This window comes from Neofelis nebulosa, chromosome 4, assembly GCF_028018385.1.
Source record: "Neofelis nebulosa isolate mNeoNeb1 chromosome 4, mNeoNeb1.pri, whole genome shotgun sequence".
Taxonomy (NCBI): domain Eukaryota; kingdom Metazoa; phylum Chordata; class Mammalia; order Carnivora; family Felidae; genus Neofelis; species Neofelis nebulosa.
The window spans coordinates 115,297,275-115,319,851 of NC_080785.1; the positions used below are offsets into that span (position 1 = coordinate 115,297,275).

Here is a 22,577-nt window from a genome sequence, read left to right on the forward strand (position 1 = left end):
GGGGCAGAGAGAGAGGGAGACAGAATCCGAAGCAGACTCCAGGCTCTGAGCCATCAGCCCAGAGCCTGACGCGGGGCTCGAACTCAGGAACCGTGAGATCGTGACCTGAGCTGAAGTCAGACGCTCAACCGACTGAGCCACCCAGGTGCCCCGAAATTAGGATTTTTTAAAAAAGATAAACTTTTTCAAGATTTAATGTATAAATGTATTATACCAGAAGGTTTGTAGAATCTATTTTGGCTCTTTCTTGATTTTCGGTGATCTTAATAGGAATTGTCTTCAGTTGGTTCATTTATTCTGTTACTTATTCCTCTGCTGTTCAAAGTCAGGAATTTTATTTTGATAGTCCTTTCTATGCTTGGGTCTCAGAAGGAAGTCCCTTGTAAAACCAAGTATGATGTAGCTGACATCATTCAAAGCATTAGTTGTTGTATGTGATGAAAAATGAAAAATAGCTTGAAGTATATGATATTTAAGTTTCTTTTGGATATGTTTGGAGAGAGAGAGAATTGCCATAGGAGGAAACTTAAAGAATTTTATTCTTAGTTTGAAAAGAACATACATGAGAAAACTTTTGCCCCCCTTTTGCCTGCCCTTACACTGAAGTATTTGGGAGACACCGACCTTCCCGCCCCCACCTTTCCTCACAGGTCACATGATGTTTTTCTTTTGAAGGTTTTTCAAGATATTTTCCCTGCTATTTCAGGACTCTTGCCATTGTACATTCTTAGACTCTTCGGGGACATTTCTCTGGCCTCTTCTGAGAACCCTTGTCAAAACTGCTTAACTAGGTGATTAAATGCTCCGTCTTTCAGCTTCATTTGCAAGGATTTGCCTCATTCCCTTTATTGGTTATTAACTATTCACTTTTGATAATAGATACCTGGTTTATACTTTATAGTATTTACTTGTGCATCTTTATTTCAAAAAGTATTTGAGGATTATAGGCTTCTTAGAAAACCCAGATATCTTTCCTTTCCTCCCCTTCTTCTTGAGATTGTAATTACCCATGGGAGTAAAGAGTAATCTTTTTGGGAGTTGGTGGGAATATCTGTAGACAGATTAATTATAGATTATCTATACTTTTTCATCAAGATATTCTCTCTCCCTTTTTTCTTCTATTAATATGGTTTTTCTATGTTTTGTACTTGCTTATTTGTACATCTTTAACCCACACACAACACAAAATGGGATTTAAGATCTGACCCATATAGGAGTTCTAGAGCATTCTTAATGCACTGTGATTCATAATCTAGGCTTGTTTTTAAAACAGCTATCCTTTTTTTTTTAACGTTTATTTATTTTTGAGACAGAGACACAGCATGAACAGGGGAGGGGCAGAGAGAGAGGGAGACACAGAATCTGAAACAGGCTCCAGCCTCCGAGCTGTCAGCACAGAGCCCGACGCGGGGTTCGAACTCACAGACTGCGAGATCATGACCTGGGCCGAAGTCGGACGCTCAACCGACTGAGCCACCCAGGTGCCCCTAAAACAGCTATCCTTTACGTATGCTGAATAACTAGCCTCATATATATCCTCCCCTCTCTCCATTTTTCTTTTCTGCGGGGACCAGGCTATGTCTTCAGAATAAAAAGGGGTCTAATTTTCAGATCATAGGTGTCATCAAAGAAGGGAGTATTTTGACGGTTAAGAGCTTTCATTTTTATTAGTTCATGAGTTAAGTCAGAATGCTAAAGTAGAGGATTCACTTCTTCATCAGTTTCCTTCTTAGACCAGATTTTGGGATGCAGATCAAAAGATGCAGGTGGTTATAAGTTCACAAGTTGTATTAGAACTAAGGCAGAATGAACCAAGGATGTTCTTGTGGATACCTTTCAGGAATGGTAAGAGAAGAGGGGAGAGGCAGAAAGACAAGGTAAAAACTACCAATGCAAACCCTGGATTTGATCTGTACATTCCTGAAAATGAAGTTTAAAAAATAAACCCAAAACCTAGTGAATTTATTCCTCCATCTGCATTATAGGATTTGTAGGTTTCAAACATTTTCTGTATATATATTCATGCCTAATATAAGCTCTGTGTGGATGCTAAATGACAAGTAGTCCACATTCTGCATGTATATTCCTGTATCTTCATTCACTCCTAAAATTCATGGCAATGTTATTTCCACCTATGTTATTTTTCTAAATTTTTGTAGATTTTTCATAGATAGTCTGTATTAGGCTAAGGGATTTCCCTTCTCTTAATTTTTTTGAGAGTATTTGTCATAAATGTTGAATTTACTTGAATGCCTTTTCTGTATCTGTTATGATCATACGGCTTTCTTATTTAGTCTGATACTGTGAATTAACATTGATTGCTTTTTTTAGTGTTGAGTCAGCTTTGCATCCCTGGGCTAATATTTTTTTTGGTTTTCATATATATATGTTCACTTAAGAGTATTGATCTGTAATTTTTTTTTTTTTTTGGTAATGTCTTTGTTTTATTTTAGTATTAGAGTAATGTTGGCCTCATGAAATGAAATGTTCCCTCTTCTATGAGATTTTGCAGAATCATTATTTCTTCCTGAAATAGTTGGTAGAATTAATCAGTAAAACCATCTGGGTCTGGAGTTTCCCTTTTTTTGAGGGGTTACTACTACAAATTCACTTTATACAGAGTTATCCAGGTTATCTATTTCTCCTTGTATGGGTTTTGTAGTTTGTGTCACCTTTGAAGGAATTGGTTCATTTCATCTAAGCTATCAAAATTATGGGCATAGAGGGGTTTGTTGTATTTATTACCCTTTTAATATCTGTTGTGTCAGTGTTAATGTCCCCTCTCTTTTATTCCAGTTAGTGGTAATTTGTGTCTTTCCCATTTCTTGGTTAGCCTGGCTACAACTAGTTAATTAATTTTATTGATCTTTTCAAAGAACCAGCTTTTGCTTTCATTTATTTTTCTCCATTGTGTTTCTGTTCTCAGTTTCATTGATTTCTGCCTTAATTTTTGTTATTTTTTTCTTTCACTTTCACTTTGATTTAGATTTAATTTGATCTTCTAAGTTTCTTAAAGTAGAAGCTTAAATTATTGATTTTAGGTCTTTTTTTAATACAGTAAAACCTTGGTTTGTGAACATAATTCATCACGGAGACATGCTTGTAATCCAGAGCTCTTGTGTATCAAAGTGAATTTCCCCATAAGAAATCATGGAAACTCAGATGATTCATTCTACAACCCAAAAATATTCATATAAAAATGATTACAATACTGTAATATAATATAAAATAGTAAAGAAAATACAAAATATAAAGAAAAGTAAATTAGCCTGCACTTAGCTTGAAAACCTTCCTGACTGGTGTGAGAGGAGGAGGGTTCACTATCACTAATGGAATCACTGCTATCTTTTGGCCCAGTGGAATCTTTTTCTGCATGGGGGCCATTGTATACACTCACAAAGATGTTGACTACAGTACAGTATTAATAAACTGCTGTCAGATACTGTATTTAATGTAACTGGCAACAAGGCAGCAGAGGAAAGGGTCTATGTCTGCAGGCAGCCTGACCTAGAATGAAGCAAAGCATTCCTAAGCTTACTCTTGTATGGAAAAGCAAAGGACTGTCTATAGGTGCTTTGAAGTGACGAAAAAATACACTAGTGCCAGTCGTGGGTACCTTCCAACCTTCTGAAAAACCCTGATTTCTGCCGAACGCTGCGGCCTGAGACGGAGCATCTGAGCATGGGAGACAATCATCCACAATCCTGCAGAGAGAGACAACGGGAGAGAGAAGAACCATTGGCTCAATTGTGATCATGTAATCATGTGATGTTTGGTGTCACATACTACTTGTATTACAAGACATCACTCATTAAGTTAAAATTTATTAGAAATGTTTGCTCGTCTTGCAGAACACTCACAGAGCAAGTTACTCGCAATCCAAGGTTTTACTGTATATGCATTTAAAACTATAAATTTTTCTCTGGGCACTGTTTTAACATCCCACAAGTTTTGATGTTCCATTTTCACTTATTTGAAAATATTTCTGTTTTTTTCTAGGCTTCCTCTTTTACCCATGGGTTATTTAGGAGTATATTGTTTAATATCCAAGTATTTGGGGCAACTTTTCCAGATCTTTTGCTAATTGATTTTAATGTAATTTCATTGTGATCTGAGAATGTACTTTACATCATAAAAAACAATATTTTATTTATTTTTTTAAATTTTATTTTTTATTTTTTTAAATTTACATCCAAATTAGTTAGCATATAGTGCAACCATGACTTCTGGAGTAGATTCCTTAGTACCCCTTACCCATTTATCCCATCCCCCCTCCTGCAACCCCTCCAGTAACCCTCAGTTTGTTCTCCATATTTATGAGTCTCTTCTGTTTTGTAAAAATACTGAATGCTTCACGAATTTGTGCGTCACCCTTGCACAGGGGCCATGATAATCTCTGTATCGTTCCAATTTTAGTATATGTGCTTCCGAAGTGAGCACAAAAAAATAGTGTTGAGATTTATTTTATGGCCCAGAATATGATATGTCTTTGTGAGTGTTCCAAGTGCACTTGAAAAGAATGTGTATTTACCAGTTATTGGGTAAAGTGTTTGCAAATGTCATGTAAGTTAGGTGGTAGTACTATTGAGGTCTCCTTCCTGATTTTCTGCCTACTTGTTTTAACAGTTACTGAGTTGAAAGTCTTTTTATTTATTTATTTATTTATTTATTTTATTTTATTTTATTTTATTTTATTTTATTTTATTTTATTTTATTTTATTTTATTTTATTTTATTTTATTTTATTTTATTTTATTTTAGAGAGAGAGTTAGGGGAGAGGAGAAGAGAGAGAGAAAGAATCCCAAGTAGGCTTTAAGCTTAGTGTGGAGCCCAATGCAGGGCTTGACTTTATGACCTCATGACCCTGAGACAAAGTCAGGAGTCAGACGTTCACCTGACTGAGCCATCAGGCACCCCAAAACTCTTTAACTATAATTGTAGATTTGTCTGTTTCTCTTGTTAGATCCATTAGTTTTTGCCTCATGTATTTTAAAGTTCTTATTTTAATAGTTTTTTTTGTTTTTTTTTTTTAATTCCAGAGAGAGAGCACAAGTGAGGGAAATGGGCAGAAGGCAGGAGGGAGGGTGGGGGGGAGGGAGAGAGAGAGAGAGACCAATGCAAACAGGCTGCATGCTTAACATGGAATTCAATTTGGCGCTCAATCCCACCACCCCAGGACCATGACCTGAGCTGAAATCAAGAGTCGGATGGATGCTCAACTGACTGAGTCACCAAGGCGCCCCTAAAGCTCTTATTTTAGAGTGCATATGTATTTATGATTGTTACATTCTTCTTGGAGAATTGACCCATTTATCATTATGTAGTGGCCCTCTTATCCTAGACAGTCTTTCTGATTCTGAAGTCTGCTTTGAAATTGATTTGGCTGTACTTTCTTTTGGTGAGCGTATGGTATCTTTTTCTATTGTTTTACCTTTTCCTATCTAAATCTTTATATATTAAAAAAAAGTTTTTTTTAATGTCTATTTATTTTTGAGAGAGACAGAGAGACAGAGTGTGAGTGGGGGAGGGCAGAGAGAGAAGGAGACACAGAATCTGAAGCAGGCTCCAGGTTCTGAGCTGTCAGCACAGAGCCTGACATTGGGGCTCGAACTCATGAACCATGAGATCAGGACCTAATCCAAAGTTGGATGCTTAACCGACTGGCCACCCAGGCGCTCCTTAATCTTTATATTTAGTGGACTTTTTGTAGATGGCTTTTAGCTTGATCATGCTTTTTCATCCAGTCTGACAATTTGTCTTTTAACTGGTGTTTTTTTAGACCATATTATTAAAGTAATCATTTAATTATTAGTTATTAATAACTATTTAGTAATTATTAATTAGTTAGATTAAAACTTACCATCTTGCTAGCTGTTTATATTTGTTGCATTTCTTTTTTCCTTTGCCTTCTGTAGTGTGAATTGAGCTTTTTATTAGTATTATATCCTCCCTGTTGACTTATTTATACTCACCTAAAATGGTTTTTAGTTGTTGTCTTTGGATTTACAGTATATGTTTTAAAATAATTTTAGGGGGCGCCTGGGTGGCTCAGTCGGTTAAGTGGCTGACTTTGGCTCAGGTCACGATCTCACGGTCCGTGAGTTCGAGCCCCGCGTCGGGCTCTGTGCTGACAGCTCAGAGCCTGGAGCCTGCTTCTGATTCTGTGTCTCCCTCTCTCTCTGCTCCTCCTCTGTTCATGCTCTGTCTCTCTCTGTCTCAAAAATAAATAAACGTTAAAAAAAAATAATAAATAAAATAAAATAATTTTAGTATACCTTCAAATTATACCACTTCACATGTAGTGCATGTATCTTAATATTTTATGTTCCTAACTCTTCCTTTCACTGTCACTGTTTAATATATTTTATTACATATGCTATAAATAACCAGTACGTTGTTCACTGCTCCAAACAATTGTATTTTAGAGTAATTAAAAATCTGAAAGAGAGGGGTGCCAGGGTGGCTCAGTCAGTTAAGCGTCCGACTTCAGCTCAGATCATGATCTCGTGGTCCGTGGGTTCAAGCCTCACATCAGGCTCTTTGCTGACAGCTCAGAGCCTGGAGCCTGCTACCGATTCTGTGTCTCCCTCTCTCTCCGCCCCTGCACCACTCATGCTCTGTCTCTCTCCATCTCTCAAAAATGAATAAACGTTAAAAAAAAATTTTTTTTTAATCTGAAAGAGGAAAGACTTTATTGTACTTTCGTTTATTCATTTTTTGTGTAGATCCAAGCTTTTCACCTGTATCCATTCTGCCTGAAGAATTTCCTTTAATATTTCTTGTATGGTGGGTCTGCTGGCAATGAATTCTTTGTTTTTGTTTGTCTGAGAGAGTCTTTATTTCTCCTTATGAAGAATATTTTTACTTGATATAGAGTACTGGCTGGGCAGTTTTTTTCTTTCAACATTTTTAAGTTGTCACTCCATTGTCTTCTTACTTGGCAACGTTTCTGACAAAGTTTATTATAATCCTTATTTTGGTTCCTCTGTATGCAATATGTTTTCCCCTCTCTTGCTATCTTCAAGATTTTCTCTTTGCCTTTCAGCAATTTAAATATGATAGGCCCAGGCATGTGTATTTTGGTGGGGGAGGATATATTTATCTTATTTGTTTTTGGAGCTTCTTAAGTCTGTAGTTTTGTGCCTTGTCACTAATTTTGCTTAGTTCTTGGGCATTCTAATATTTCTTCTCCATTCTTTCTGTCTCCTGCCATTCTAAGTATGTGTATGTTACATTGTTTGATTTTCCCACAGTTCTCAGATGTTCTCTACTGTTTTATTTTCCTACTGTTTTTTCTTCTTTACTTTTCAATTTGGGTAATTTCTGTTAGCTTATCTTCAAGTTCACTGATTCTTTTTTCGGCTGTTTCAAGTCTACTAATAAACTTCTGTTTTTTGTTACTGTTTTTATTTCTAGAATTTCCACTTGATCCTTTCTTATAATTTCCATGTCTCTGAATTTATAAATTCCCTTCTAGGTCCAAAATCTGTCATATCTGAATCTAGTTCTGATGATTGCTTTGTTTCTTCAAGCTGTGTTTTTGGCATACTTCATAATTTTTTTGTTGAAAGCTGAACATATTGTATAGGATAGGAGATACTGAAGTAAATATTTTTATGCTTGAAGAAGACTGCAAATTTCTGCTAGACCCTGGCATCATGGCCTGAGCCAAAATCAAGAGTCCAGATGCTCACCTAAGCCACCCAGGCATCCCTTTTTCTGCTCTCATTTAAGGTGGAATTTGTGTTAATTTGTTAGGGGTTGGGCTATATTTGAAGTTTATTATTGCCATGGTTACCAGAGTTGATATTTGTTCTTGCCATGGGAACCTAGAGACTTCAAGTTTTTCTAGTGTCCTTTGTCTCCTAGCGTCCCTTATCTCCATGCTTAGCTTTGGATTTTCCCTCTATACTGTTTCTCAGAGTCTGTCTCTTGCAGCTATATTCCACTGTTATTTTTATTTGGAGCTTGTTAGTGTGGTAATGGAGGATAAGAGGAATTCTTGATGGTCTGTTAAGCCTCAGATTTAGGCAGATGTTAGAATCTGGGTCTTGTAGATGCTTTACATTACAAAATGCTTTACATTACAAAACTTTACATTCCACTTCCTTGGGTAGAGTTTCTCCTCTTCTTTCTTTTTACCCACCTGCAGTGTCTAGATTAATTTTTAAAACCTAAGGATTTTACTTATTTTTTTATTAAAAATTTTTTTTCATGTTTATTTTTGAGAGAAGGAGAGTGTGAGTGGGGGAGGGCGAGAGAGAGGGAGACACAGAATCTGAAGCAGTCTCCAGGCTCTGAGCTATCAGCACAGATCCTGACTTGGGCTTTAAGTCACCAACCAGGAGATCATGACCTGAGCCAAAGTCATTTGCTTAACCGATTGAGCCACCCAGTTACCCCTAAAACGTAAGGTTTTTAAAGTTAAGGTTTTTCAAACCTCTCTCACCCTGCATTAAGGTTATTGTTACTTTACAGAGAGTGAAAATTGTGTGTCAGTATCCTCAGTCTCTTTTTCTTTCCTTCAGCTCTAGTGGGATTCTACCAGTGTCCTCTGGGTATTTGATGAATTTTTCTTTGCAGATTAAGCCTTTTGTTCCATAGGGAGATGAGGGAAATAGATCTCGGCTGATTGGCATTGGCTATTCTACTCTTCAAGCTCCATAGGTATGGGTGAGGGCAAGGATGAGGAGCTTTTTCTGCATCTTCTCAGATCCACGCCCCTGCATTAGAGATTCTTTTGAAGTTCCTGGAAAAAAGCGTATATCAGGGTGAGAACTCTTACGATTGCAGCCCCCAGGGGCTTTCCAGCCTCATGTTAGCCCACATTCAGTCTTAAGCAGTTTGTCAAAATTATATTTTAAATCCTCCTAACTGCAGTGGAATTCTCTCATGCTCTTGGGACTATATTTCCTTTAGTTGGAGAGAAAGCTTTCCCTTTTTCCGGGTTTTGGGTATTTGTCCAGCCTCTGTGTTGCTCTATCCCTGCTGTATTTTAAAAATTTATGTATGTATGTTTTTTTGAGTATAGTTGACATAACAGTGTTACATTAGTTTCAGGTATACAGCTTAGTGATATGACAAGCTTATGCATTATGCTATGTTCATTCACCTCAAGTATAACTACCATCTGTGTCTTTACATCGATATTACTTTGTTACATTGACTGTATCCTTATGCTGTGCCTTTTATTTCCATGACTTATTCCATAACTGGAAGCCTGTATTTCCTTCCCGCCTTCACCCGTGTGGCCCAACTTCCCATCTCTGCTGTATTGCTAGAGGTTAGATCAAGAGAAAATGGGGTTCGGGTAGGAAGAGTGTGATTCTTTTCACTCTCTGAACATTAGGAATCCACACTGTGGTCACAGAGTAACTTGTGAGACTTACCTTAGGGCTCAGCATATGATCAATTTTGGTAAAAGATCTCTGTGCTTGATAGAGTATTTATTCTTCAGTTATTGGGTAGTGTAGGTCTGGTTAATCATGCTATTCAAATCTATATTTTTATCCTTTTCTAATCTCTTTCTGAGTCATTGGTCAGCTACTCAGAGTTGTTAAAAGTTTCCCCATTATGATTATGGATATTTTTCACTATTTGTAATTTTTCCAACTTTCACTTTATATATTTATTTTTTATTTTTTTTATTTTTTTTAAATTTTTTTTTTTTCAACTTTTTAATTTATTTTTGGGACAGAGAGAGACATAGCATGAACGGGGAAGGGTCAGAGAGAGAGGGAGACACAGAATCGGAAACGAGCTCCAGGCTCTGGGCCATCAACCCAGCCCAGAGCCTGACGCGGGGCTCGAACTCACGGACCGCGAGATCGTGACCTGGCCGAAGTCGGACGCTTAACCGTCTGCGCCACCCAGGTGCCCCGTTCACTTTATATATTTTAAGGCTATGTTATTACGTGCGTATGAATCTTAAATTGTTATATCTTACTCATGAGTTATCCTTGAATTCTATGAATTATACACCTATAAATGCTTTTTGCATTAAAGTCTACTTTGAGTACTATTAATATGGCTAGAGAGGCTTTCTTTTAGTTTATGTCTGTATGACCTTTCTATACTTTTTAACTGTTTTTTTTTTTTTTAAGTTTATTTATTTTTGAGAGAGACCAAGACAGTGTGAGCAGGGGAGGGGCAGAGAGAGAGAGAGAGAGAGAGAGAGAGAGAGAGAGAGAGAGAGAGGAGGGAGGGAGGGAGGGAGGGAGAAAGAATCCCAAGACCGAAGTGGGACTCAAACTCATGAAACTGTGAGATTGTGACTTGAGCTGAAACCAAGAGTCAGGTGCTTAACCAACTGAGCCAACCAGGTGCCTCCCTGCCTTTTTTTTAATGTTTGTTTATTTTTGAGAGAGACAGAGACGGAGTGGGAGCGGAGGAGGGGCAGAGAGAGGGGGAAGCACAGAATCCAAAACAGGCTCCAGCCTCTGAGCTGTTAGCACAGAGCCCAGTGCAGGGCTTGAACTCACGAGCCGTGAAATTATGACCTGAGCCGAAGTCTGATGCTCAACCGACTGAGCCACCCAGGCGCCCCTATTTTTAACTGTTTTCTTTTTATTTTAGGAGTGATTTTTGTGAACACCGTAATAGTTGAGTTTTGTTCTTTATTAGTGCAATAATTTTTGTCTTTTGGTCTGATTATATTAGTGTAGTTACTGGAATATTTGAGCTTCTATTTGACACCTTATGTTTTGCTTTTATATTAAGTTCTACTTGTTCTGTGATCTACCCTCCTTTTTGCATTCATTTGGGCATTTTAATTTGTATTTCCTTTCTATTATCATAGTAATTATGTATTATTTTACTACTTTTTAAATGTTTACCCAGAGATTAAAACATGTGATTCCTTCCTTTTTAAAAATATGTTTATTTTTCAATATGTAATAATAGTCGTAAGGCACAGAATTCAAAAGGTACAAAAGACTGTGATAGGAAGTCCTCTCTCACATCTACCCACCAGCCACCCCATTCTTCAGTTTCCTTAGGAATGTATATAGACCAGTAGAGTCATCTAGCATCTTTACTGGCCCCCAAACATATTGTGTTTACTGCTCTTCTAGATGGAAATCTTGGTCCATATCTTCCTGCTTATTCATCCATTTTCTCATCCTTCAAAGCTCAGTTAAAAGTTTCATGAAGCTTTCCTGAACAAATCTGTTCTTAACTGATCTTCTAATATTAATTGCAGTTTTCTTCACACATTTTAGCTTAATAATATGGTTTTGTGCTAGTTTCCTTTCGTTTTAAGTACGAAAGGAATCTGACTTTCCGTCCCAGATTGTGAGTTCCTCAAGGGCAGGGTAATATGCTTTCACTTGGTCTGTATAATGCTGAGCATAAAACAAATGCTCCCCCAATACTTGTTTAATTAGATAGTTTCTCTGGTAATGGCTGTCAGAAGGTCGTTTTCCACAAAAATTTCAATTTTCGTGCATCTTGATTCTCAATTGTACATGGTAGATACAGTTTTTAAGAGTTAGCTTTGAATGCAGTATTACAGATCTAGAATTGCGAACTACTTGAAAAAATATTTGCTTATAAAATTGTCTTTATGTGCTTGCTTTGCATTTCATTTTAAGTTTAAAATTAATAGCCATTCCTAATTCAGTATGAGAGTGTAAAAATATTCATTGCTATTTATTACATGTGCACTTCCTTAAGTACTAACAAGTTAGCACTTTTTTCAAAAATATCTTCTTTGTTGATTATAATTTTTCTTTGTAACATTTGTGAAAAATTAGAAGACACTGAAAAATATTAGAAAAAATTACCCTACTCCTACCAGTGAAAGATAAATATTAACATAAACATATAAACTCAGTTTTTTTCTGTGTCTATGTAATAGATAAGCTACCCATCTAAGTTTTTCACTTTGTAATTCTTAATGTTCACTTTCAGCTTTTCCTGAAAGGATTCCTGTACACCTTAGAAGTGCTTGAAGAAGAGTGATAAAGGCAAGTATACAACTCTTTATGGTTAGTGAAATAACTTGGTTAATAGCCAAGCCAAAAAGATTTGGTCACCATATCTATCAGAAAAGAAAAAAAAAGTAAAGAAAAAAAGAAATAAAGATAATTTATATATAATTTGAATGGTTTTCCAGAGCACCCTTCTAAACATTTGCCAGAGTTTTAAAATATAACTTTTAAACTTATTTCTGATTTTAATTCAGAGTAGATTGTTTCTTGAATGTGAAGTAATGGTGTATTATGTCTTTTCTAGAAAAATTGTTAAAATTTCGGAGAATTTAACAAAGTTCTCTGAAATACCTTGTCTGTAGATAGCTACCTTTTCCTTCTCTTTTCCTTACTTTGTATTCTTTCTCCTCTTTTTCCTTACATCCTTCTATTCCCTTTTCTCTTTCTTTACTTCTTCTGGTTTACTTATAAAAACTTTACTTTTCAGAGAAGCTGAGTGAATAAAAGTGAAGCCAACATTTCTATCTTATGATACTTTATGATTAAACTTGTGTTAAACCAGGCATCTCAATATATTGTTTGGAGAGTTTTATAAACTGAGCAGGGTTATTTATTTGAATTTGCTGTCTTAAAGGAGAAAATAAGGGAGTCCTAAAAAATTTTGACATTATTGAATTTGTTTAGTGCTTGCATTCTTACTGTCAGCAGTATACCATCACTGTCTTTGGTATTTTGGACACAGTATTTGACCTTCCATCATATTTGGTGTATATCAAAAGGTAGCCTTAAAGATTTTCTGTTGACCTACAGAAAATTTTAACAAGCTTCAAAATTTTGACCGTATTTTTTGTTTGTATTGTTATCACAGCAGTAATGCAGATAATAGATACAAGTATAAATACTAGTACATTTTAGAGTCAGTGCAACAGGTTGTTTTTAAAAATTCTTACATTAGAACTTGATGTTTAAAGCTTAATTTTGGTTTTTTACGGTTCCATGCTAAATAGGCCTCTGCTTAGTATGATTCAGGTATGTCTTGCCTTTAGAAATCCCAGAATTTATTACTGTTGTATATAACCTTTGCAGCTGTATAGATAGCCTGTGCAAGCTTTGGCTTGGAAATTGACACTCTGTTTCTAGGTTTTCTTAGGAATGCTGTTATTTTTTTATTTGTAATCAGCCATCATTTCCAGTTGTTTGAAAATAAAGATGATGTACAGATGCTAGTGAAATCTCAAATGAAGTTATGTTAAAAATGTATTATGTTTCCCCCCCCTTTTTAATTATCAGATGGCCATTTGATTAGCTTATAACACTGCCCAAAGAAACAGGTTTACAGGTAACATCTTTATATATAGGACAAGTAAAGTACGTTATTTATTTGGTTTTCCAGCTAACTTTGACACCATTCCTTTAATCGTGGTATCTTTTACTCTCATGGGAGAAACTTCTATCTTTTGCTTCCAGATACAACAAAAAAATCAGTTGTATTATTTAGCTAATGGAATACAAATAAGGAGAAAGGTAAATTACTACCTTATTAGTCTGCTGCTTTCACATCTTCCCATCTCCTCAGGGTCTCAATTGCCCAGATTAGTTACTGGAGTATCTTGGTTACATAGCCCTTCTTTTCTGAGGGGCTCAACGCTTTGTAGGGTGGAAATAATTCAATAACTATTAGTGTGCTCCACAAACTCATGAGTGAAGGTGAGTATAATTAAATATATGTACTACTGGCAATATTGGCAATATTTTTGCCCTCAAGGAGCCCCAGAAAACTCCAGTAAAGGCCAAGACAGTCATTAACTAATAAGGTTTAAGGGTTTCATTCTGAGCTCCCTCAGTGGGAAGAGGAAAAACAAAAGCAATGTGCAATCAGGAAAAGGGCAAGAGGCCCCGGTGGTATGGCAGGATTTCAGCATGACCACAAAGAGTTTAAGCAAAAAGCAGTGAAATTTCCTGTTCTCATGACTGCTACTCATTTGCCTAATTTAGGAGCAAAGAATTTTGTGGTATTTAGAAAGTGGGAAGGTACTGGTGAGAGATAAATGTCTTTAAGTCTGTTGTGATGTTTATGCCTCTGAGTCATGAAGAGGTCAGGAGATGAGTAAATAAGTATGAAAGAATATGGACAGCAGAGCCACAATGACAGTGCCATATACACGGTAAGAAGGTCTTCCTTCTGAGAGTAGTTACCAAGAAGAAAACTAGAGGGTTTACATTCCTACCCCTCTGAACTCTAGTATCCTTTAGTTCACAGTTAACTCTTACATTCCAGCTAGTTTATGCCTTCTAGATTGCTACTTGGTGGCAAGGAGTCTCCATATCCCCAGAACATGACCCCCATAGGGCCTTACTAGTAGTGACTTAGGCTGTTCAAAGTACTTGGTAGTGTAGGGAGTTTTAAAGCTCATTGAACAAAAAATTGAGGGAAAATAGGGAAATAAAGAACATCCTATATCATATTTTGTCCTCAGGTTCTGTGCATTAATACAAACTTATATATTTGCAGAACCTCAATACAAAAGTACTGTTTCTTTCCATTAAGAAAAATCTCATCCCTACCATCTCCTTTCCTTTTTTTTGCATGTGATTTCCATAACCATGGCAGTTTTGCTGACTTTACATCTCTTAGTTTCAGCTTCCTTTTAATTTCCTGCATTTAATATTGGTGTGTGATTGCATTTTAACCTTTCTTTTTCTCTACTCTTCCGTCTACCCAGTTACTGTGTTACTTCGTTGCTTTTAATTTGTGTGGATATGTGAGAAGCTTCTGTCAGAGATGACACTATTCAAAGAAAGGGATTTCTTTGAATCTCTTTTTCGTAGGGTAGGGTGGGGGTGGGGACCAACTCCCAGCTGTTCAACACTTGTCCATTTGAAATGTAAACTGTCTTGTTTCTTGTTCCCCACCTCTGGAGTGACTCTGAAGCTCTCTTCTTGATAGTTGGTACAGGGCAAAGCTCTAGTTTCTGTAGAGACAGATTCTGCCTGGATCGTTTGCTCATATGGTGCCAGATGGTCCTTTGTGTTCAGCGGAGAATTCAACTTGCAAGATTTTTGTTTCCATTTTCTTCTCAATAAACACCCCTGTTTACCAGTGACTGATGAATATGATTGGTAACAAGAAATTCCTCTTTTCCATTAAAATCCACAGTTAGATTGGGATGTCCACTTCTCACTATTATTCTTTGAATTTACTTTGCTGAGTTTCAGCATATGGACAATTAACTGTGGTTGTGACTGAGAGGAATTAAATTGCCTTATCTAGACTGTACGTATGAATGGTCTGTTCCTTCTTGATTTCCCAAGTAATGGCTGTTCTGTGAACTATTATTATGGTTTCCATCCCAAGATGACTCCTCTGGTGTTCAGTTCTTCATATGTTGAAACCTGTTGGGATTTTTTTTTTTAACATTGCTATTTTCATTTGCTGTGTACTTACTTTTAGCTTTTTTCCTATTCCAGAAAATAATCATTACCCATTATCTAGAAAACTGTCTTTTAATCTTCTGATTAAAGATTGCTTAATGATATTGCCTGTTTGTTTGGCTAGTGGCATGTTCTTTTCTTTAACACTGAAAATTCTGCATGGACTTATAATAAGATGCTCTTTCTTTCTTTGCTTTTCTTCTTCTTTTTTTTTTTAAGCATTAGATAGGCATGAAGCCTCCGTCTCACAGCTGCATGTGTAGTTACTGTTGAAGCAAATGCCTACCTAATTTGACAGTCTTGGTGTGTTTAAAATTTTTTGAGTTTGCAAATAAGCATATTAAATCTACTGATGGAGCCTTCGGGCAGTGAACAGTTATATGAGGACCCTGATCCTGGAGGCAAATCCCAAGATGCCGAGGCCAGAAAGCAGACAGAATCAGAACAGAAGCTGTCTAAAATGACCCACAATGCTTTGGAGAACATTAATGTGATTGGCCAAGGCTTGAAGCATCTCTTCCAGCACCAGCGCAGGAGGTCATCAGTGTCTCCACACGATGTGCAACAAATTCAGGCAGATCCAGAACCTGAAATGGATCTGGAAAGCCAGAACGCATGTGCTGAGATTGATGGTGTCCCCACCCACCCCACAGCTCTGAATCGTGTCCTGCAGCAGATTCGAGTGCCACCCAAGATGAAGAGAGGGACAAGCTTACATAGTAGGCGGGGCAAGCCAGAGGCCCCAAAGGGAAGCCCCCAAATCAACAGGAAATCTGGCCAGGAGATGGCAACTGTTATGCAGTCGGGCCGACCCAGGTCTTCATCTACAACTGATGCTCCAACCAGCTCTGCTATGATGGAAATAGCTTGTGCTGCTGCTGCTGCATGTCTGCCAGGGGATGAGGCAACTATAGAGCGGGTAAGTCTGCCAGATTTCCTTTTTCTGTTAACTTACTGTTCTTTATATCTAAGACTCTCCAAACTTCTTTTTGGTAGCTAAAAAGAGATAGCAAGGACCTCAAAGTTGTGGTAAAAAATAGTTTTTTTTTCCCATTAAATACATGGGATGAGTAATACTCATTCTAGCTAATGAATGGATCCCTATAATTCTATTCCTATTTGCTTCCTAACATATTGCTATGTTCTGTTTATTTTACCCTTTTGCTAAAACCTTCAGTATCTTTCATGTGCCTTTTGTGTGTTAAGGGCTCAGTTTTATGGTAGAGGAGCAAAGATGATTCTTGTTTTGGTTTTGCACATGAATTGACTTTCTTACATTAATGAAGGCAAGAAAGTTCTAGAATCTGGGTTTGTCTGCTTAGCATGGGAATATACTGAATTGGTTATAATTTTCATATACTGTGCCACATCATCAGCATTCAGTATACATTTTGCATTCTGTCATAAAGTGCATGCATTCTTATAATTTACTCTTAATAAACAGGTTTTTTAGGTTTGCCTGGATGGGAGAACTAGGCTTAACAAATTTAGGGGGAGCTCTTTTTGTATAACTTAGTTTTATGAAAATAACTTAGTTAAGGCACATAGTAGAAATAGTTCTGGTAAGGTTTGAAAACTTAGGTACATGTAGCCAGGCAGGTAGTAACAATGAGTGAAGTCATGTTATGGGGCTAGGACAAAGTGGAGAGTACAAGTCCTGTCTAAAGGGGCAATGTCTTCTTAGCTTTAGCTGATAGTTGTGATTTAGGACTGTGAGCCCAGTCTTGCCAGGTCTTCTGATTTGAGAAATTTGAAAATGAGTTTAGTCATTTCCTGATTTTTAACCTGTTCGTATAGAAGCCAAACTGAACATATTTGTGGGCCAGGTCTGCCCTATAAGTCAGCATCTTGCTGTGTTTTGGATTTATTTTTATGTATTCCTTACGTTTTAATGATTAATCAGTCTCACTTTTATACTGTGTCTGCTTCTGGCACAGGCAAATTTATTTTACTGAATATTTAGCCTGGAAATATAAATATTGAATCTAGAACCTTTAAACCTCTCCATCTAAATGTGACATTAGAAACAAATGAGTAATAGACAGTAGATCATTTTAAGAAGTTAAGCCTGTCTGAATAACATATTCACCAGAATAGCAATCATCAGAATAATGATTCACATCATTAAAATTAAAGGTATAAATGAGGAAAATAATATAAATTTATGTGCATAATAGTTACCTTTTTTTTTTTTTTTTTTTGGATGTTTATTTTTGAGAGAGAGTGTGAGCGGGGAGGGTCAGAGAGAGAGGGAGACATAGAATCTGAAGCGGGGCTCAAATTCATGAACTGAACCATGAGATCATGGCCTTAGCCCAAGTCAGACACTTTAACCTACTTAGCCACCCAGGCGCCCCCATAATAGTTATCTTTGAAATAAAAAGGACATTTGGTCATTGATTATACAATCTAGTTGACAATAACTAACAGTGCAACTATATAATTTGTCTTAATCTGTACCAGAGAACACTAAGAAATTTTTTTTTTTTACTCGTGATTCTGTGATTATAGACTTTCATGTTAAAAATTAGGGGCGCCTGGGTGGCTCAGTCACTTAAGCATCTGACTCTTGATTTTGGCTCAGGTCATGATCTTAGCTCAGGGTCAAGATTGAGACCTGCACTGGGTGTGGATTTCTCTCTCTCTACCCTGCCATGCCCCTCTGCCCTTTCATGTGCACCCTCCCCCAACTCTCAAAAAAAAAAAAAGAAAAAAATTGTAAGTAAAGCATATTGTGTGTGTTTATATTGCTTTAGAAAACTTCATAGAGAGCCAAGGGGGGAACATTTTTAATAATTGTTTCTTTAATACATGTATTTACAGAAAAATCCACCGATTTTACTTCATTATTTTATTTTAATCCCTGTGTAGTTAACAGTATAGTGTTAGTTTCAGGTGTACAATATAGTCATTTCAACAATTCCATATATTAATACTACTCATCAAGATAAATGTACTCTTAATCCCCTTCATCTGTTTCATTCAACCCCCCGACCCACCTCCCCTCTGGTAACCATCTGTTTGTTGTCTATGGTTACCAGTGTTCTTTTGGTTTGTCCTTTTTTTTTTCCTTTAATCATTCATCTTGTTTCTTAAATTCCACATGTGAATAAAATGATACAATATTTGTCTTTCTCTGACTTATTTCACTTAGCATTGTATTCTCTAGATCAATCCATGTTTTTGCAAATGGCAAGATTTCATTCTTTTTAATGACTGAATAGTATTCCATTGTGTATATGTACCATATTTTCTTTGTCCATTCATCTGTCATTGGTTACTTGGATTGCTTTCATAATATGGCTATTGTAAATAATGCTGGAGTAAACATACAGGTGCATATATGTATCAAATTAGTGTTTTTTGTATTCTTTGGGTAAATACCCAGTAGTGCAAATACTGGATGCCATTGTGGTTCTATTATTAATTTCTTGAGGAACCTCTACTGTTTTCCACAGTGGCTGCACCAATTTGTATTTCTACCAACAGTAAACAAGAGTTCTTTTTTCTCCACATTCTCACCAATTCTTTAGTGTTTTTGATTTTAGACATTCTGACAGGTGTGAGGTGATATCTCATTGTAGCTTTGATTTGCATTTCCCTGATGATGAATGATGTTGAGCATCTTTCCATGTGTCTATTGGCCATCTCTGTGTCTTCTTTAGAGAAATGTCTGTTCATGTCTTTACATTGTTAATTGGATTATTTGTATTTTTGGTATTGAGTTATATAAGTTCTTTACAGATATTTTGGATACTAACCCTTTACTGGATATGTCATTTCCCATTCAGTAGATTGTCTTTTAGTTTTTTGTTGATTGTTTCCTTTGCTATGCAGAAGTTTTTTGTTTTGATGAAGTGTCCCAATAGTTTATTTTTGCTTTTGTTTCCCTTGCCTCAGGAGACATACCTAAAAAAATGTTACTCCCACTGATGTCAGAGAAATTACTACCTTATAGGATTTTTATGAAAACCCACCAATTATTTTTTTTTTAAGTTTTGTTTTGTTTTGTTTTTACTTATTTAAGTAATCTCTATACCCAATGTGGGGCTCGAACTCACGACCCTGAGATGAAGAGTTGCACACTCTTCTGACTGAGCCAGTGAGGTTTCCATGAAAACCCACCAATTTTAAATATACAGTTGATTAGTTTTAAAAAGGTGTGGTCATAAAACAGTAGTCATGATGTGGAACATTTCCATCACCCCGCAGTGATTTCTTATGCCCCTTTGCTGTAGTCTGTCCTATTTTCTCTAATCCTTGGCTACCACTGATCTACTTTCTATTACTATTGTTTTGCCTTTTCTAGAATTTATTATAAGTGGTATTATACAGTATGTAGTCTTTTGTGTTTGGCTTCTTTCATTTAGCACACTGCTTTGGAGAATTAGTTGTTGCATCATTCCTTTTCCTTGCTGAGTAGTATTCTGATGTGTATCTATTTGTTTATTTGTTCCCTGGTTGATGGACATTTGGATTATGTCCATTTTCTCACTATTATTAATAAAACTGCTATAAACTTTTGTATGTAGGACTTAATGTTTTCATTTCTCTGATTCATATGGTAAATGTGTCTGCCCTGTTTTAACTCAAAAACACTTTGGACACCCAATGTATGTTTTTTTTTTTCCCCACGCTGGCAACCAGTTCTGACACCAACTGGGTGTCCTACAATTCAATTAAATTCTGACAGTAACTCGTTAGAGTTAATGTAGATCTCACTGTTAAAGAACTTGGTTCCACTTGAGATGTCAGTTGGAAGTGTCAGGTTCCCACCTGTGCTTCTGACCAGCCAACAATTTATTCTACAACTCCCTGTTCAGGTTTGGTTATTTACTAGAATGGCTCACAGAACCCAGAAAGGCACTTTACTTACATTTATTGGTTTATTATAAAGGATACAGTTCAGGACCACCAAAGTACAACAGCTGCCTAGGGCAAGGTAGATGGGGAGGTTTGGTGATGCACAGCTTTCGTGTCTCTCTAGGTACACCACCCTCCCAACACATAGTGTCCACCAATGTGGAAGCTCTCTGAACCGTGTCATTTAGGGAGTTTTGTGGCAGCTTCATTATGCATGTACAGTTGGTTAAATCACTGGCCATTGGTGATTACCTCATTTCCAAAACCTCTCCCTTTCCAGGAGGTTGAGAGGTGGGGATGAAAGTTCCACTCCTCTAATTGAGCCTTGGTCTTTCTGGCACTCTGCATCTATTCTAAAGCTATCCTGGGCTACTAGTCATCCAATTAGCACACACTCCAGAAATCCAAGGGTTTCAGGAGCTCTGTGCCAGGAACCTGAAATGAAGACCACGTATATATTTGTCACGATGCATGTTTAACTTACAAAGTGACTGTGCCATTTTGCATTTCTGTCAGCAGTGTATGAAAATTTTAGTTTCTTCACATCCTCATCAATATTTGGTGTTGTCATCATTTTTAAATTTAGCCATTCTAGTTTGTGAGTGGTATTGCATTGGGGTTTTTAATTTCTTTTTCTCTAATGGCATGAAAAGATTGGTAATATTTATTTTTTATGCAGTTGGTAAAGATTGGCTGGTGATTTTAAAAAGAAGATTATTTCTAAAAATTGATGTTAATTATTTCTAGACATTTAAGTGATCTGACAATTCTTCAGAATTAGCAGAATAGTCATTCAGACAGTTTGCTATTTGCTTAGTTAACACTTGCTGAAGAATGGACTTCTTATAGTTTTAATAATTTTATTTATAATCACTAGTCTGGGAGATAAAGCTCATGTTATTCATGTGTAAAATCAGAATGCAGTAACATTAGTTGTGATTTATAAAATTTGACTAGATTTTTATTTGCTTCTTAGAAGTGTAGGCTACATTCTCTTTGTGAACAACAAATTGCTGGAACCTAAAGTACTCTACTTACCTTCTTAGCCAATATAATTGGGTTTATATTATATTAGCCAATATAATACTCTGTCACTTAATCAAAAGTCAGTTGAAGTTTTTATGATCAAAAAATGGTATGTATGTATTTTGAATATTTTACTTAAAACCAAGGCCTTAAAATTTTAAAATATAAACCTACTGATTGGACTTTTGTACCCTTTCACTCATTGCATGGATTATAATTTCTAGTTTTTAAGTTTTTATAAAGTGGAGTGATAACCTGGTGACACTTGTGAAGCAGTGTGGGACAGCCTCTTAGATTTTAACCTCTTGAAAGGCTTTGCCCACTTTAAATTCTTTTTTATTTTTTTTTTAACGTTTATTTATTTTTGAGACAGAGGGAGACAGAGCATGAACGGGGGAGGGTCAGAGAGAGGGAGACACAGAATCCGAAACAGGCTCCAGGCTCTGAGCTGTCAGCACAGAGCCCGACGCGGGGCTCGAACTCACGGACCGTGAGATCATGACCTGAGCCGAAGTCGGCCTCCCAACCGACTGAGCCACCCAGGCGCCCCTTAAATTCGTTTTTAAAAAAGCAATGTGCTTTTCTTGAGTCTTTCCAAAGCACCTGTGTTTTCACAGAAATAACAGACCCTTTTATACTCATCTGATTGGTTTATGTAGTATTTAAATTATTTAGTTATAAATGAATATAACTTAACAAACTGATGTAGGAGCTTAAGTGTATATGGGAGTGTACCATAGTGTACCAGCCATGAACACTGATTATCCTGTGAGGATAAAATCTGCATGTCTTCCAGAGAAAATGAAGTTTGAGAATGATATGGCAAGTTGGTTAATTAAGTGGAAATTAGTTTGGAGAGCTTCTATTTTATTGTATCTTAGTATGAGAGATTGTTTCAAATTCCAAATATGGGTGCCTCTATTTTTGTGTTGAGGATGAAATGTTTTAATACTGGTGGTAATTGTTTGAGTACATTGATATCTGTGTCCCATTTAAGTTAACAGCATTATTACAGACTTGCATGTACATGTATGCATGTACAAACTTAACCCTAAGACAAATGTTGAGTTGATTTTCCAATGTAGCCATTGTGTTTTGAAAGCCAGCTGCTTCTGCCTTAGCCATCTGCCACTTAACAAGTCTAGTTTTAAAAGTAGGTTCTTGGCCTTTAAGCTAGATTCCTTTTTTAAATTCAGATTTGGCAGGTATTTATTTGTGCCTAATATGTACAAAGCATGGCTTTGACCTAATGATGGAAATGAGACCTGGTTGGAACAATCATGACATGTTGAACACAAAGGTTCTTGTTCCCTTCCTTTTTGGATT

General features: G+C 36.5%; 1 protein-coding gene and 1 non-coding gene across 3 annotated transcripts in view; one reads left to right on the forward strand and one right to left on the reverse strand.

The window, feature by feature from the left end:
• The window catches only part of TMCC1 (transmembrane and coiled-coil domain family 1), a 245,733-nt gene that overhangs the window by 40,585 nt on the left and 182,571 nt on the right, over positions 1-22,577 (forward strand). Inside the window, exons 2-3 of one of the 2 annotated variants that reach the window (XM_058725899.1) lie at positions 11,911-11,970; positions 15,592-16,281. In XM_058725899.1, the coding sequence (XP_058581882.1) occupies positions 15,715-16,281 (567 nt within the window). In that variant the 5' untranslated portion in view covers positions 11,911-11,970; positions 15,592-15,714. The remainder of the gene's footprint in view (positions 1-11,910; positions 11,971-15,591; positions 16,282-22,577) is intronic. The other variant, XM_058725900.1, reaches the window with a different exon arrangement.
• LOC131511185 (U6 spliceosomal RNA) lies at positions 4,337-4,440 on the reverse strand. The gene has a single exon (XR_009261389.1). It is a non-coding gene; the product is annotated as a U6 spliceosomal RNA (small nuclear RNA).